The sequence below is a fragment of the Mirounga angustirostris genome, unplaced genomic scaffold (assembly GCF_029215605.1).
Source record: "Mirounga angustirostris isolate CCGP_5_RB_7025 unplaced genomic scaffold, mMirAng1.0.hap1 SCAF_10, whole genome shotgun sequence".
Classification (NCBI taxonomy): domain Eukaryota; kingdom Metazoa; phylum Chordata; class Mammalia; order Carnivora; family Phocidae; genus Mirounga; species Mirounga angustirostris.
This window is the reverse complement of record NW_026991718.1, coordinates 76,276,432-76,289,757: the sequence shown is the minus strand read 5'-3', so window position 1 is coordinate 76,289,757 and position 13,326 is coordinate 76,276,432. Positions and strand designations below refer to the sequence as shown.

General features: G+C 40.4%; 1 protein-coding gene across 2 annotated transcripts in view; it reads right to left on the bottom strand.

The window, feature by feature from the left end:
* The window catches only part of CUNH2orf92 (chromosome unknown C2orf92 homolog), a 33,037-nt gene that overhangs the window by 14,659 nt on the left and 5,052 nt on the right, over window positions 1-13,326 (bottom strand). For both annotated transcript variants that reach the window (XM_064572575.1, XM_064572576.1), the window contains exons 3-5: window positions 6,449-6,511; window positions 1,514-1,618; window positions 484-567 (exon numbers count right to left, since the gene is read on the bottom strand). In XM_064572575.1, coding sequence (XP_064428645.1) covers window positions 484-567; window positions 1,514-1,618; window positions 6,449-6,511 — 252 coding nt within the window. The remainder of the gene's footprint in view (window positions 1-483; window positions 568-1,513; window positions 1,619-6,448; window positions 6,512-13,326) is intronic.

The following is a 13,326-nucleotide window of genomic DNA, read 5'->3' as shown; positions in this document are numbered from 1 at the left end:
GAAGAGGATTCAGGTACCTATGGCCAGCTCCTCTCTCTCTCTCTCTCGCTCTCTCTCTCTCTCTCTCTCTCTCTCGCATCCATTTGCCTCCAGAGAGCACACATTCTGAACTGCTCCTCTATGCTGTGAATTTTACAGAAGCAAACTCTCTCATGGTGGGGGTTTGGGGAAACCACAGGTACCCTAAAGGCATCCAAATCGGCAAAGAAGTCAAACTCTCACTCTTTGCAGATGATATGATACTTTATGTGGAAAACCCCAAAGACTCCACCCCAAAACTGCTAGAACTCATACAGGATTAGGCACTCTTCCTAATTCGAAGTGAAGCACCCACATTATCCAGCCAAGTTTTCTAGAGAAGATAGTCTGAGCTCCATCTGCCGGATCCTTAGCTCAGTCTTACATTTGGCTCTAAACTCAGGCACAGGAAGATAAGGTATTACTTATTGGCCCCCAACTCCAATTATATCCATTTGCATTTACCATTAATAGAAATTCTGTCCATGCTGCCAAGGAGAAACCTTGGTGCAGTAGAATACCCAGGAACACTGGTTCCTTTGATGAAAACTATGGGGGAAATAAATGAAAGAGAAAAATTTGTATCAGTACACACTTCTGAGTACTTTGGGTCCATATTTTGTTTTAAGTGTTACAATGTTAATACAGAATTCAACTTGTATTGGGGATGTATATTTGAAAGTTTACATGTCAATGTAGAGCGAGGCACCAGCTAGCTGCTGACTACAGAGACTGGAACCCAGGCAGATGCTGTGGGAAACCAACCTCGGGAACTGAAATTCACATCTGTATGTAAAATTCTAACACAGTGCCCATTACTCGGTTGCCCAGGGCACTTTCCTGTACTGCTGGAAGTTTCTGATGCACAATTCTATCCTTAGAACCTATGATCAAACAACTGTCTTAATTCTCAAACTGCTACTTAAAAAAAATAATCTGAAGCTGCTTTTGGGAAGTATCAGAAAGTATTTTTCATTTTTGTTATTTCTACTGGTGTGCCTAGGGCAAGTGATTTTTTTGGCCTGGGTCTTATCCCATTGAATGGGGGTACTAATGACTGCACCAGCTTTCCCCAGGGGCTAAGCAAAGTATCAAACTATGCACCGGGAAGTATAGGAAGTATAAAGCGTGTGCAAGACAAGGTTATTACATTACTCAGGGTTCCTGTTGTCAGGAAAGGTAAACACCACTTGCAATTCCAGTTCCTGTCTTCTGAACATCCTCCAGAAAGTGAGAACCTACTTGACACATGAACTCCAAGGATCTCCACCCCCCCTCCCCCGGCAAAATAGACCATAGATTTGACCATTTTAGACCATAGATTTGAAGGTTATAGAGAGGTTTTCAGACAATTTTGCCCTTCATTTCTCAATTTGTCTTTGCCACGCAGGGAGCTGTTCTAACAAATGCTGAAATGATAGCATTGTATATATAATACGATACATAGACCCCTATAGGAATAGATGTACCTATAGTTTTAAAGACATATACTTACTTTCTGAATTCATGTCTCTCTTTGTAATTGATTTGCTTGCTGTTCTTGCTTCATCAAATGGTGTCCCATATGGAACCTTGTAAAACACTTGCTGTAGAATTTCATCTCAAATGAAGTAAAAAAAGGCATGTTAATACCAGCTGTGGGGGATTGACATTTTTCTCTGCAAGTACCTAAAACAGTCTACAAATACAGTAAATCAATGATATAAGCTCAGTGGACATATGATATTATACTCTGAAATACCTTGCCTTGGGAAGGGAAATCCTAACTCCTACAATCATTTCTGAAAAAGTGTGATTGCACTAGATGTCTTGAGCAGTAGATATTTCCCACTGAAAGATATGCAGCTAGAAACTTTGCCCCAAATCTCATGACATTTAGTGTCATTATCTTCCTTCTTGCTCCAGTTGTCATTCTGACCCACTTTGTAGTAAGTTTTGAGATGAAGAAGTTGGATTCTTCCAAATTTTTTGTTCTTTTTTTTTTTTTAAGATTATTTATTTTAGAGAGAGAAGAGGGCGTAAAGACAGAGGAAGAGGGAGAGAGACAGACTCTCCAGCAGACTCCCCACTGAGCACAGAGCCTGATGCAGGGCTCAATCCCACAACCCATGAAATCATGACCTGAGCTGAAACCAAGAGTGGGAGGCTTAATCGACTGAGCCCCCCAGGAGTCCCCCAAAGTTGTTCTTCTGTTTCAAGATGATTTTGACTACTTTGGGTCTACTGAGATTCTATAGGAATTTCAGAATGAGTTCTTCTATTTTCCAAAAAATGCAATTAGAATTTTGATAGGGTTTGCATTGAATCTGTAGGTCACTTTGGGGATTACTGTCATCTTTACAACAGTAAGTCTTTCAATTTATTAACATAGGATATCTTTCCATTTATTTAGGTCTTCTTTCATTTCTTCCAGCAATGTTTTGTCCCTTTCTGTGTACAAGTTTTTTGCCTCCTTCACTAAATGTATTCCTAAGTATTTTAATCTTTTTGATGCCATTGTAAATAAAATTGTTTTCTTGATTTCTTTTCCTTTTTTGGACTATTCATATCAGAATATAGAAATACAAATTATTTTTCTGTGTTGTTTTTATATCCTGCAAACTTTCAAATGGAGCTAGAGACTATCATACTAAGCAAAATAAGTCATTCAGAGAAAGACAAATACCATATGATTTCACTCATATGTGGAATTTAAGAAACAAAACAAAGGAGAGAAGGGAAAAAAGAGAGAGAGGCAAACCAAGAAACAGACATGGGCGCCTGGGTGGCTCAGTCAGTTAAGCATCTGCCTTTGGCTCAGGTCATGATCCCAGGGTCCTGGAATCAAGTCCCGCATTGGGCTCCCTGCTCAGGGGGGAGTCTCCTTCTCCCTCTGCCCCTCTCCCCTGCTTGTGCTCACACTCGCTCGCTCGCTCTCAAAAATAAATAAATAAAAATCTTTTTTTAAAAAAAAAGGAAAGAGACTTAACTATAGAGAACAAACTAATGGTTATCTGAATTAATTTTTTAGCTCTAACAATTTTTGTGAACTTTTTATGGATTTATTTTAGATCCTTTCATTTCTTTTTCTTGCCTAATTTCTCTGCTAGGACTCACAGTCTATGTTGAAGGAATTGGCAAGAATGTCTCATGGCTGATATTAGGGGGAAAACTTCCATTCTTTCATCATTATGATGTTAGCTGGGTATTTTTCATATATGGACTTTATCACAGTGAGGAAGTGCCCTTATATTCCTAGTTTATTGAGTGTTTTTATCACAAAAGGATGTTAAATTTTTAAATAAGTTTTTTTTTAAGATTTTATTTATTTATTTGAGAGAGAGAATGAGAGAGAGAGAGCACATGAGAGGGGGGAGGGTCAGAGGGAGAAGCAGACTCCCTGCTGAGCAGGGAGCCCGATGCAGGACTCGATCCTGGGACTCCAGGATCATGACCTGAGCCGAAGGCAGTCGCTTAACCAACTGAGCCACCCAGGCACCCTATCCTAATCATTTTTAAGCATAGTTCAGTAGTATTGTTTATTCTCCTTGTTGTATAACAGATATCCGAACTTTTTCATCATGCAAAACTGAAACTCCATACTCATTAAACAGCAACTCCCTGTTTCCACCTCCCCTACCCCAGCCCCTGGCAACTACCATGCTACTTTCTTTCTATGAATTTGACTTTAGATATCTCTTATAAGTAGAACCAAACAGTATTTGTTTTCCTGTGACTGGCTTATTAAATTTGGCAAAGAAAGCATTGGGTTATGCTACAACATTCATGTTGTACATGCAACGGAATTTCCTTCCTTTTTAAGGCTGAATAATATTCCATTGTGTGTATATACCACATTTTGTTAGTCTATTCATCCATGGACACTTGGGTTGCTTCTACCTTTTGGCTATTGTGAAGAATGCTGCTATAAGCATGGCAAATACCTCTTTGAGACTTCCAATTCTTTGGGATACATAACCAAATATGGGATTGCTGGGTCATATGGTAATTCTAGTTTTAATTGAGGAACAGCCATACTGTTCTCCATAGCAGATGCACCATTTTAATTCCCAAAAAGAAAATTGGATTTTCTAGTCAATATGCTAATCGCTGCCCTTTGATAAGAGTTTAATCCATTTACACTTAATGTGATTACTGATAAAAAGAATTTACTTCTGCTATTTAACTATTTGTTTTCTGTGTCCTATAAATTTTTTGTTCCTCAGTTCCTTTATTACTGCTTTCCTGTGGGAGTTTTTTTTTTTTTAAGATTTTATTTATTTATTTATTTGACACAGAGAGAGCAAGAGCATGCACACAAGCAGGGGGAGCAGCAGAGGGAGAGGGAGAAGCAGACTCCCTGTTGAGCAGGGAGCCCAATGTGGGGCTTGATCCCAGGACCCTGGAATCATGACCCGAGCTGAAGGCAAATGCGTAACAGACTAAGTCAGCCAGGCACCCCAATTTTTTGTAATGTTATATTTCAATTGCCTTCTTTGTTACTGTTCTGTATATGTTTTAGTTCTTTTCTTCATGACTACTTTGGGAATTACAACTAACATTTTAAACTAATAACAACCTAGTTTGAATGGTACCAACTTAGTATATGAACACTCTGCTCATATATATCTCTACCTTCCCCTATATTGCCACAAATTACATCTTTACACACTGTATGTCCATGAACATAAATTTACAATCACTGTTTCATTCATCACCTTTTAAATCACATTGTAAAAAAGAATGAAGTAACAAACCAAAATTACAATAATACTGGTTTTTACATTTACCTATGTAGTCACCTTTACCAGTGTTCATTTTATTCTCAAACTTTTGACTGTCTACTGTCCTTTCATTTCAGCCCGAAGTACTCTCTTTAGCGTTTCTTAAGGGGCAGATCTCTTAGCTTTTGTTTATCTAGAAATGTCTTAGTTTATCTTTTATGCTCAAAGAATAGTTTTGTCAAATATAAAACTATTGGTTGACAGTACTTTTCTTTCAGGACTTTAAATATGTCATCACTTCTGGTCTCCATGATTTTTGAGGAGGAATCAGCCATTAATCTTATTGAGGATCCCTTGTAAATAATGAGTAGTTTTTCCTTTGCTGCTTTCAAGACTGTCTCTTTGTCTTTGGGTTTCAACAATTTGACTATAATGTGTTTCAGTGTGACTCTCTTGCATTTATGCCTGGAGTTTCTAGAGCTTCTGGGATGTGTAAAATCATCTAATTTGAGAAGGTTTTGGCCATTATTTCCTCATATATTTTCTCTGCCCCTTTCTCTCATTTCTCCTGCTAGCATTTCTGTAATGTATATGTTGGTACACTTGATGTGACCTTACAGGTCCCTCATCCTCTGCTCATTTTTTGTTCTTTCTGCTCCGCAGACTGGAAAATTTCAATTGTCCAAGTTCAAAATGATCCTTACTTCTGTCTGCTGAAATGTGCTGTCAAATCCCGCTGGTAAGTTTTTCATTTTAGCCACCGTACTTTTCAACTCTAGAATCTCAGTTTCCTTTCTATAATTTCTTTATTGACATTCTCATTTTGTTCAAACATTGTTTTCCTGATTTCCTTAAGTTCTTTATCTCTCATTTCCTTAAGTCATCAAAGACAGTAAACACACTGAAGATGGGTTCCTATTGCCCATTCTGGTACCAGCAAGCTACACTGGGAATGCAGGCTGCCGACTACTTGGCTACCTGCTGTGGGGCTGGGGGAAGGAGAATGGTAGGATCTACATGAATTACTAAAATTTACCAGTCTCTTCATTAAGCATTCCTCTGGATGATGCAAGTTTTCAACTAGAATCCAACAGTCCAAAATAGTTGCTTAAGATAATTCTTGGCAGTTCAGTTGTAACATAGTCTTGGAGCTTCCTACCATCTTCTTTCCAGGCCTTGTTTTTCTCAAATGTTACATGAGAGACTTGGAATAGATCAATGAGTCCCAGCCTAGAATCACCTGGAGAGCTTTAAAAACTACTGGTGCAAATATCTCATCCTATGCCAGGGAATCTGATCAGGGGTCTTTTTAACAATCTCTCCAGGGGATTCTCATGCTCAACTAGGACTAAGGACCTGGGGAGAAGGTTTATCTCAGCCTCAGGGCCTCACCATCCCACCACTGCAGAAATCTCCCGGGCACCTTGTCAGGCAGTTGTGATGCAGCTGGTCTAAGGTGGGGTCTGACTCAGCACTTGCAATAACTCCCACATGGTGGCCCTGTTCTGCTGCATGGACCCCTCTCTGAGGAGCAGAATCCTTTCCAAGTATCTATCTTCTATACTTTGCCTAATTTCCTGGGACTCTGACACTTCAAAGAACTGGTTCTAGCCTCAAGACAAGCACTTTCCCTCCCACCAAAGCATCGGATTATCTGAGAGACAACCCTGGAAAAGCGTGAGATTCTTCAAAACAGCATGGACGCTTCACATGAGGAGATTACTTACCGAATAGTTTAGACAAACCTTCATCCCAATTTTTTGAACTTGATGAAAATCCAGTATTTGAACCTGTGGGGAAAATAAACCTTAGCTGTGATTAAATCATTCATTGGATCTACATGAAATCTTTTTAAATCAATACTTTTTTACATGGTGTTTTGAGAGGAGCATCACGCACTTCACCTGCTCTAGGAGGAAGAGCACTGGACTTGGGTTCTAGTCCACCTTCTGAGTGCCTTGTGATCTTGGGCAGTAAAGTTCTGAGGGATTTGGTTTTCCCACCTGACACTGGTGGGAAAGGTGCCAACCACAAGAGGCCTGTGAGGAGGGGCTGAGATGAAATGTGTTGACGTCATCTGTAGATGGAAAAGTGTCCTCCCCTTATCACATCCCAGTGTTAGTATCTACTATGAATGGCAAGAAGGGACACTGGATGGTTATGCTCAGTGATCAGTGTTGGAGCGGAGCAAAAAGACAGGTGGACACACATCTCAGTGTCTTCTCAACAAACACTTTCCCCTCCATAAGAAATGATGCCAACAAGCCACGACTTTGACCATCTTGGAAATGGGATGCCTTCTTGTTTTGGAGGGCAGAGAACAAAACTGCTGCATACTCTGCACTAATCCACACTAGGGTCTACGTTTGGAGGGGGCTTGGAGGGCCTCAGGCCACCCCTACCTGATCTGTTTGATAAGCACAAGGAATTCCTGATGTTGTCACTGACGAATACAAAAATGAAGGTATAAATGGAAAAGCACTGGGTCAACAGTCTCCCCTAGGATGCCACGGACTGACTTCAAGCCTTCTGCTGACACTCATGTGGCCACGTCAAGGATATGGATTGACTGTGCTAAAAAGCTGTAGCAACTCATGGAATTTTGAACTATATTTTCAGGATGTTCTTTATGGATGTTGTGATGTCTTAGTTGCTGCACAAATTTTCTTGATTCTAGGTAAAGGCCAGCCCTTTTTTCCGTCCCCAGGGGAGTGGGCAAAACCAGCAGGGAGGAGAAACTTATCCCCTAATGAAGAATTTTCAGGGTCCCAGCAGCAACCTCCTGTCGTAAGTGACAGAGCATTCATGAAGTGTCTGCGGAATCTGAACTTCTAACACAAAACTGGTAACACCAGTTTTCACATGGTTTTCTCACAAATAATCTACACAGCCACTGAGTAATCTGTGCACATTAACTTATACACATTGCAGCTTTCAACTCTACAAAAAAATGGGTAGGGAAGTCTGCATGGTGGATGCCAAATGATTTCCAGTATGACTACTTTGATCCAACTAGTGACAAATGCACAGTTCTAGAGATGAAACATGGGTGAATCATTAGGAATAGATACACTCAGTCACTCAACTTTGTCAAAAATGTGTTCTTCCCATTGCGTCAACCAAGGGAACATAATAAAAACATTATGCAGGATACACCATCATCATTACGCAGTAAAATATTTACTTTATCTGTGGTTTATAAAATGCACCATTGGTCACAAAAATGGTTTGCTAATAGTTTTATAATTTCAACACAGCATACCTGCCTGGATTGTCCTGATAAATAATTACTCAATCTAAATATTTTCCCAATGCACACAGTGTCCACCTTAAAAGGTTTGTCTGTCACTTGTGTGATTTATGCTAATTCCCCTGTTTTCTGCATATGTGACCAGCTTCTTTCCCTCAGCTTTGGCATTGGAGCATCAGTCCAAAGGCAGAAATAGGCTCTGTCTCTTAGTGCAAATATTTTCCAGAGGCTAGAGTGTGGGGTGGGGAGATAATGGGGAGGGATGGGAAGGCTTTACTATCCCAAGCCAGTGAACAGGGCACGCATGCACATTGAACTGTAGAGTGTTGTTGACTAGAAAGTCATTACACGACTCACAGCCAGTGTTACCAAGGACAGTGAGCACCACTTGCAAATCTGGTTCCTACCCTCTGAACAGCCTCCAGAGTGAGAGAACCTGCCTGACACATGAACTTCAGAGATCATCCCACAATACAGTGCTATTTAGACTTTAGACCACAGACTCCCATAGTCAGTAGAAGGTTATAGAGAGTATATCAGATAATTTTTTCTTCCACATCTCAATTTCGTTTTGCCCCTATATACCTGGGTTAAGAATGTTAAAATGATAGGGTAGTACAAACGATACAATACATAGGCCTTTAAAAACATGTGCACTTATAATTTTAAAGACGTATACTTGCTTGCTTTCACTTCTCTCTTTGTAATTGACTTTCCTGCTGTTCTTGTTTCATCAGATGGAACTTTGGAAAACACTTGCAGTAGAATTTCATCTCAAGTGAAGCAAGAAAGGCATATTAATATCAGCAGTCCGTGATTAATATATCTACTCTGTATGTACCAGAATTAGTCTATGAATTCAGTGAATAAATGATACAAATGCAATGAATATATAATGTTATGCTCTAAAATGCCTTGTCTGGGGAAGGAGATTTTGGTCTATCTAAATCATTTCTGAAAAATTGAGATTTGGGGGCACCTGGGTGGTTCAGTCAGTTAAGCGTCCAAGTCTTTTTTTTTTAAAAAAAGATTTTATTTATTTATTTGAGAGAGAGAGAGTGAGAGAGAGAAAGAGCACAAGAGGGGGGAGTAGGAGAGGGAGAAGCAGACTCCCTGTCGAGCAGGGAGCCCGATGCGGGACTCGATCCCGGGACTCCAGGATCATGACCTGAGCCGAAGGCAGTCACTTGACCAACTGAGCCACCCAGGTGCCCTAAAGATTTTATTTATTTATTTGAGAGAGAGAGAATGAGAGAGAGCAAGCACATGAGAGGGGGGAGGGTCAGAGGGAGAAGCAGACTCCCCACCGAGCAGGGAGCCCGATGCGGGACTCGATCCAGGGACTCCAGGATCATGACTTGAGCCGAAGGCAGTCGCTTAACCAACTGAGCCACCCAGGCGCCCATAAGCGTCCAAGTCTTGATTTTGGCTCAGGTCATGATCTCAAGGTTGTGAGATTGAGCCTGCCATCGGGCTCTGTGCTGGGGGTGGAGGCTGCTTAAGATTCTGTCTCTCCCAAGGGGAGCCCTCCTACACTGTTGGTGGGAATGTAAACTGGTGCAACCACTCTGGAAAACAGTATGGAGGTTCCTCAAAAAGTTGAAAATAGAGCTACCATATGATCCAGCAATTGCACTACTGGGTATTTACCCCAAAGAGACAAAAGTAGGGATCCGAAGGGGTACGTGCACCCCAATGTTTATAGCAGCAATGTCCACAATAGCCAAACTGTGGAAAGAGCCAAGATGTCCATCAACAGATGAATGGATAAAGAAGAGGTGGTATATATATACAATGGAATATTATGTAGCCATCAAAAGGAATGAGAGCTTGCCATTTACAATGACGTGGATGGAACTGGAGGGTGTTATGCTGAGCGAAATAAGTCAATCAGAGAAAGACATGTATCATATGACCTCACTGATATGAGGAATTCTTAATCGCAGGAAACAAACTGAGGGTTGCTGGAGTAGGGGGTGAGGTGGGAGGGATGGGGTGGCTGGGTGATAGACATTGGGGAGGGTATGTGCTATGGTAAGCGCTGTGAATTGTGCAAGACTGTTGAATCTCAGATCTGTACCTCTGAAACAAATAATGCAATATATGTTAAGAAAAAAAAAGAAGAAGATAGCAGGAGGGGAAGAATGAAAGGGGGGAAATCGGAGGGGTAGACGAACCATGAGAGACGATGGACTCTGAAAAACAAACTGAGGGTTCTGGGGGGGGTGGGAGGATGGGTTAGCCTGGTGATGGGTATTGAGGAGGGCACATTCTGCATGGAGCACTGGGTGTTATGCACAAACAATGAATCATGGAACACTACATCAAAAACTAATGATGTAATGTATGGTGATTAACATAATAATAAAAAATTTAAAAAAAAAGATTCTGTCTCTCCCTCTCCCTCTGCCCCTACCCCCTGCGCACACGCTCTCGCTCCAAATAAATAAATAAATAAATAAAATCCCAATGGTATTTTTCACAGAAATAGAAAAAACAATCCTAAAATTCATTTGGAACCACAGAAGACCCTGAATAGCTAAAGGAATCCTGAGAAAGGAACAAAGCTGGAGGCACCACACTTCCTGATTTCAAACTATACTATAAAGCTATAGCAATCACAGCATACAAATTGTATGGCACAAAAAGACACATAGACTAATGGAACAAAATTGAGAGCCCAAAAATAAACCTTGCATATACAGTCAACTCATATTTGACAAGGGAGCCAAAAATACTCAATGGGGAAAAGATAGTCTCTTTAATAAATGGTGTTGATGGGGTGCCTGGGTGGCTCAGATGGTTAAGTGTCTGCCTTCGGCTCAGGTCATGATCCCAGGGTCCTGGGATCGAGTCCCGCATCGGGTTCCCTGCTAGGCGGGGAGCCTGCTTCTCTCCCTCTGCCTCTGCCTCTCTCTCTCTCTCTGATGTTCATGAATAAATAAATTTAAAAAATTTAAAAATAAAAAAAAAATAAATGGTGTTGAGAAAACTGAATAACTGAAACCACAAAACTCCTAGATGATATCATAAGAGAAAAGTTCCTTGACATTGGTCTTTTTTTTAATTTGTTATTTAAATTCAATTTAAGAGGAGTCTAGATGGCTCAGTTGGTTGAGCATCCGACCCTTCCACTCAGGTCATGATCTCAGGGTCATGAGATCGAGCACCGACTCAATGTGGAGTCTGCTTGAGATTCTCTCTTCTCCTTCTGCCCCTCCCCCCACTCATGTGCTCGCTTGCTCTCTCTCCCACTCTTGCTCAAATAAATAAATAAATAAAATCTTTTTAAATAAATAAATACATAAATTCAATTTAATTAACATATACTGTATTATTAGTTTCAGAGGTAGAATTTAGTGATTCATCAGTTGCATACAACACCTAGTGCTCATTACTTCAAATGCCCTCCTTAATGCCCAACACCCAATTACCCCATCCCCCTACCCTCCTCCCCTCCAGCAACGCTCAGTTTGTTTCCTATAGTTCTTGGCAACAATTTTTTTGGATATAATATCAAAAGCACAGGAAACAAAAGCAAAAATAAACAAGTGGAACGACATCAAACTACAAAGCTTTTTTTATACAGCAAAAGAAACAATCAACAAAATGAAAAGCAACCTACAGAATGGAAGAAAGTATTTGCAAATCATATCTCTAATAGGTGGTTAATATCCAAAATACATAAAGAACTCATACAACCCAATAGCAAAAAAACAAACAATATGACTTTTAAATGGGCAGAAGAATTAGATAGACATTATTCCAGAGAAGACATAAAAATGGCCAACAGATACTTGAAATGGTGTCAACATCACTTATCATCAAGGAAATGCAAATCAAAACCACATTCTTACACCTGTGAGAATGGCTATCATCAAAAAGACAAGAAATAAGTGTTCATGGGATGTGGAGGAAAGGGAACCCTTATGCACTGTTGGTGGGAATGTAAACTGGTATGGGCCCCAAGGGAACAGAATGGAAGGTCCCCCAAAAATTAAAAATAGAATTACCATATGTCCAGCAGTCCCAACTATGGGTATATATCCAAAGGAGATGCACACAGGATCTCAAGGAGATTATCTGCATTCCTATGTTCACTGCAGCATTAGTCACAATAGCCAAGATGTAGAAACAATTTAAGTGTCCATCAGTGAAGGAACGGAAAGAAAAGGTGATGATATATATTACCTAATATTACAAAATATATTACATAATACTATTCATCCATGAGAAAGAAGGAAATCCTGTTTTTTGCAACAACATAAATAGACCTTGAGGGCATTATGCTAAATGAAATAAGTCAGACAGAGAAACACAAATACTATATGATCTCACTTCTATGTAGAATCTAAAAAAGCTGAACTCATAGAAACAGAAAGTAGAACAGTGGATTGCCAGGGGTCAGGGGTGGGGGAAATGGGGAGATACTGATCAAAAGTTACAAAGGTCCAGTTATAAGATGAGTAAGTTTTGGGGATACAATGTGTAACATTGTGATTATAGTCAATGATACTGTATTATGTACTTGAAAGTTGCTAAGAGAGTAGATTTTATATGTTCACAGCATAAAGAAAAAATAATTATGGGACATGATGGAGGAAATTAGGTACACTATGTGTTCTTTATTTTGCATTATATATGTGTATCAATCACCATGTTTACACCCTGAACTTACAGTGTTATATGTCAATTGTGCATCAATAAATGTGGGGAGGGGTACATAAGGTGATATCACTGTGAATCATATAGCACTGTTTGGGGGTAAAATGTGGTCCAACTTCAAAATAACAGGACCAAAATAAACATTTGGAACCCAAATTGTACAAAGAAACTCTGTATAATGGTTGACATACATCATCAGCGCTGAATGGTTAAATATTTTAAAGAAGACAAAAACAAAGCAGACTGAGACCCACTGCCTGGTCTGCATCCCTGAGGCATCCAGACACGTGGGAGAGGTAGAAGTACACACAGACACAAGCAAACACACTGACACAGCTGCACAGAGCAATATGGCAAGGGACAGGAGCAGACAGGAGAGGAAAACTAACTCAGCCCAAGAAAGCCAGAAGGTAGGCACTAGGCTGAACAGACTGAGAAGAAGGAGTGGGTCCTGCCAGGTAAGGCTGAGTTCTGGATCCAGCTGACCATGATACTGAGACCTCAAAAGTCACTCCTGTATGTAGATGTTAACTGTCAGTAGACTCCCTTCGCCTACACTCTGGTGCTCACCGTGATCTCAGCAGCCCTGATGGGTTAGTACGTGACATGCAGTAAACCTGGGACTAGCCTCTTGGGGACACTAACTCAGCGAGCTGCAAGCATTATGAAAAGTCTTTGAGGTAGTCCTGG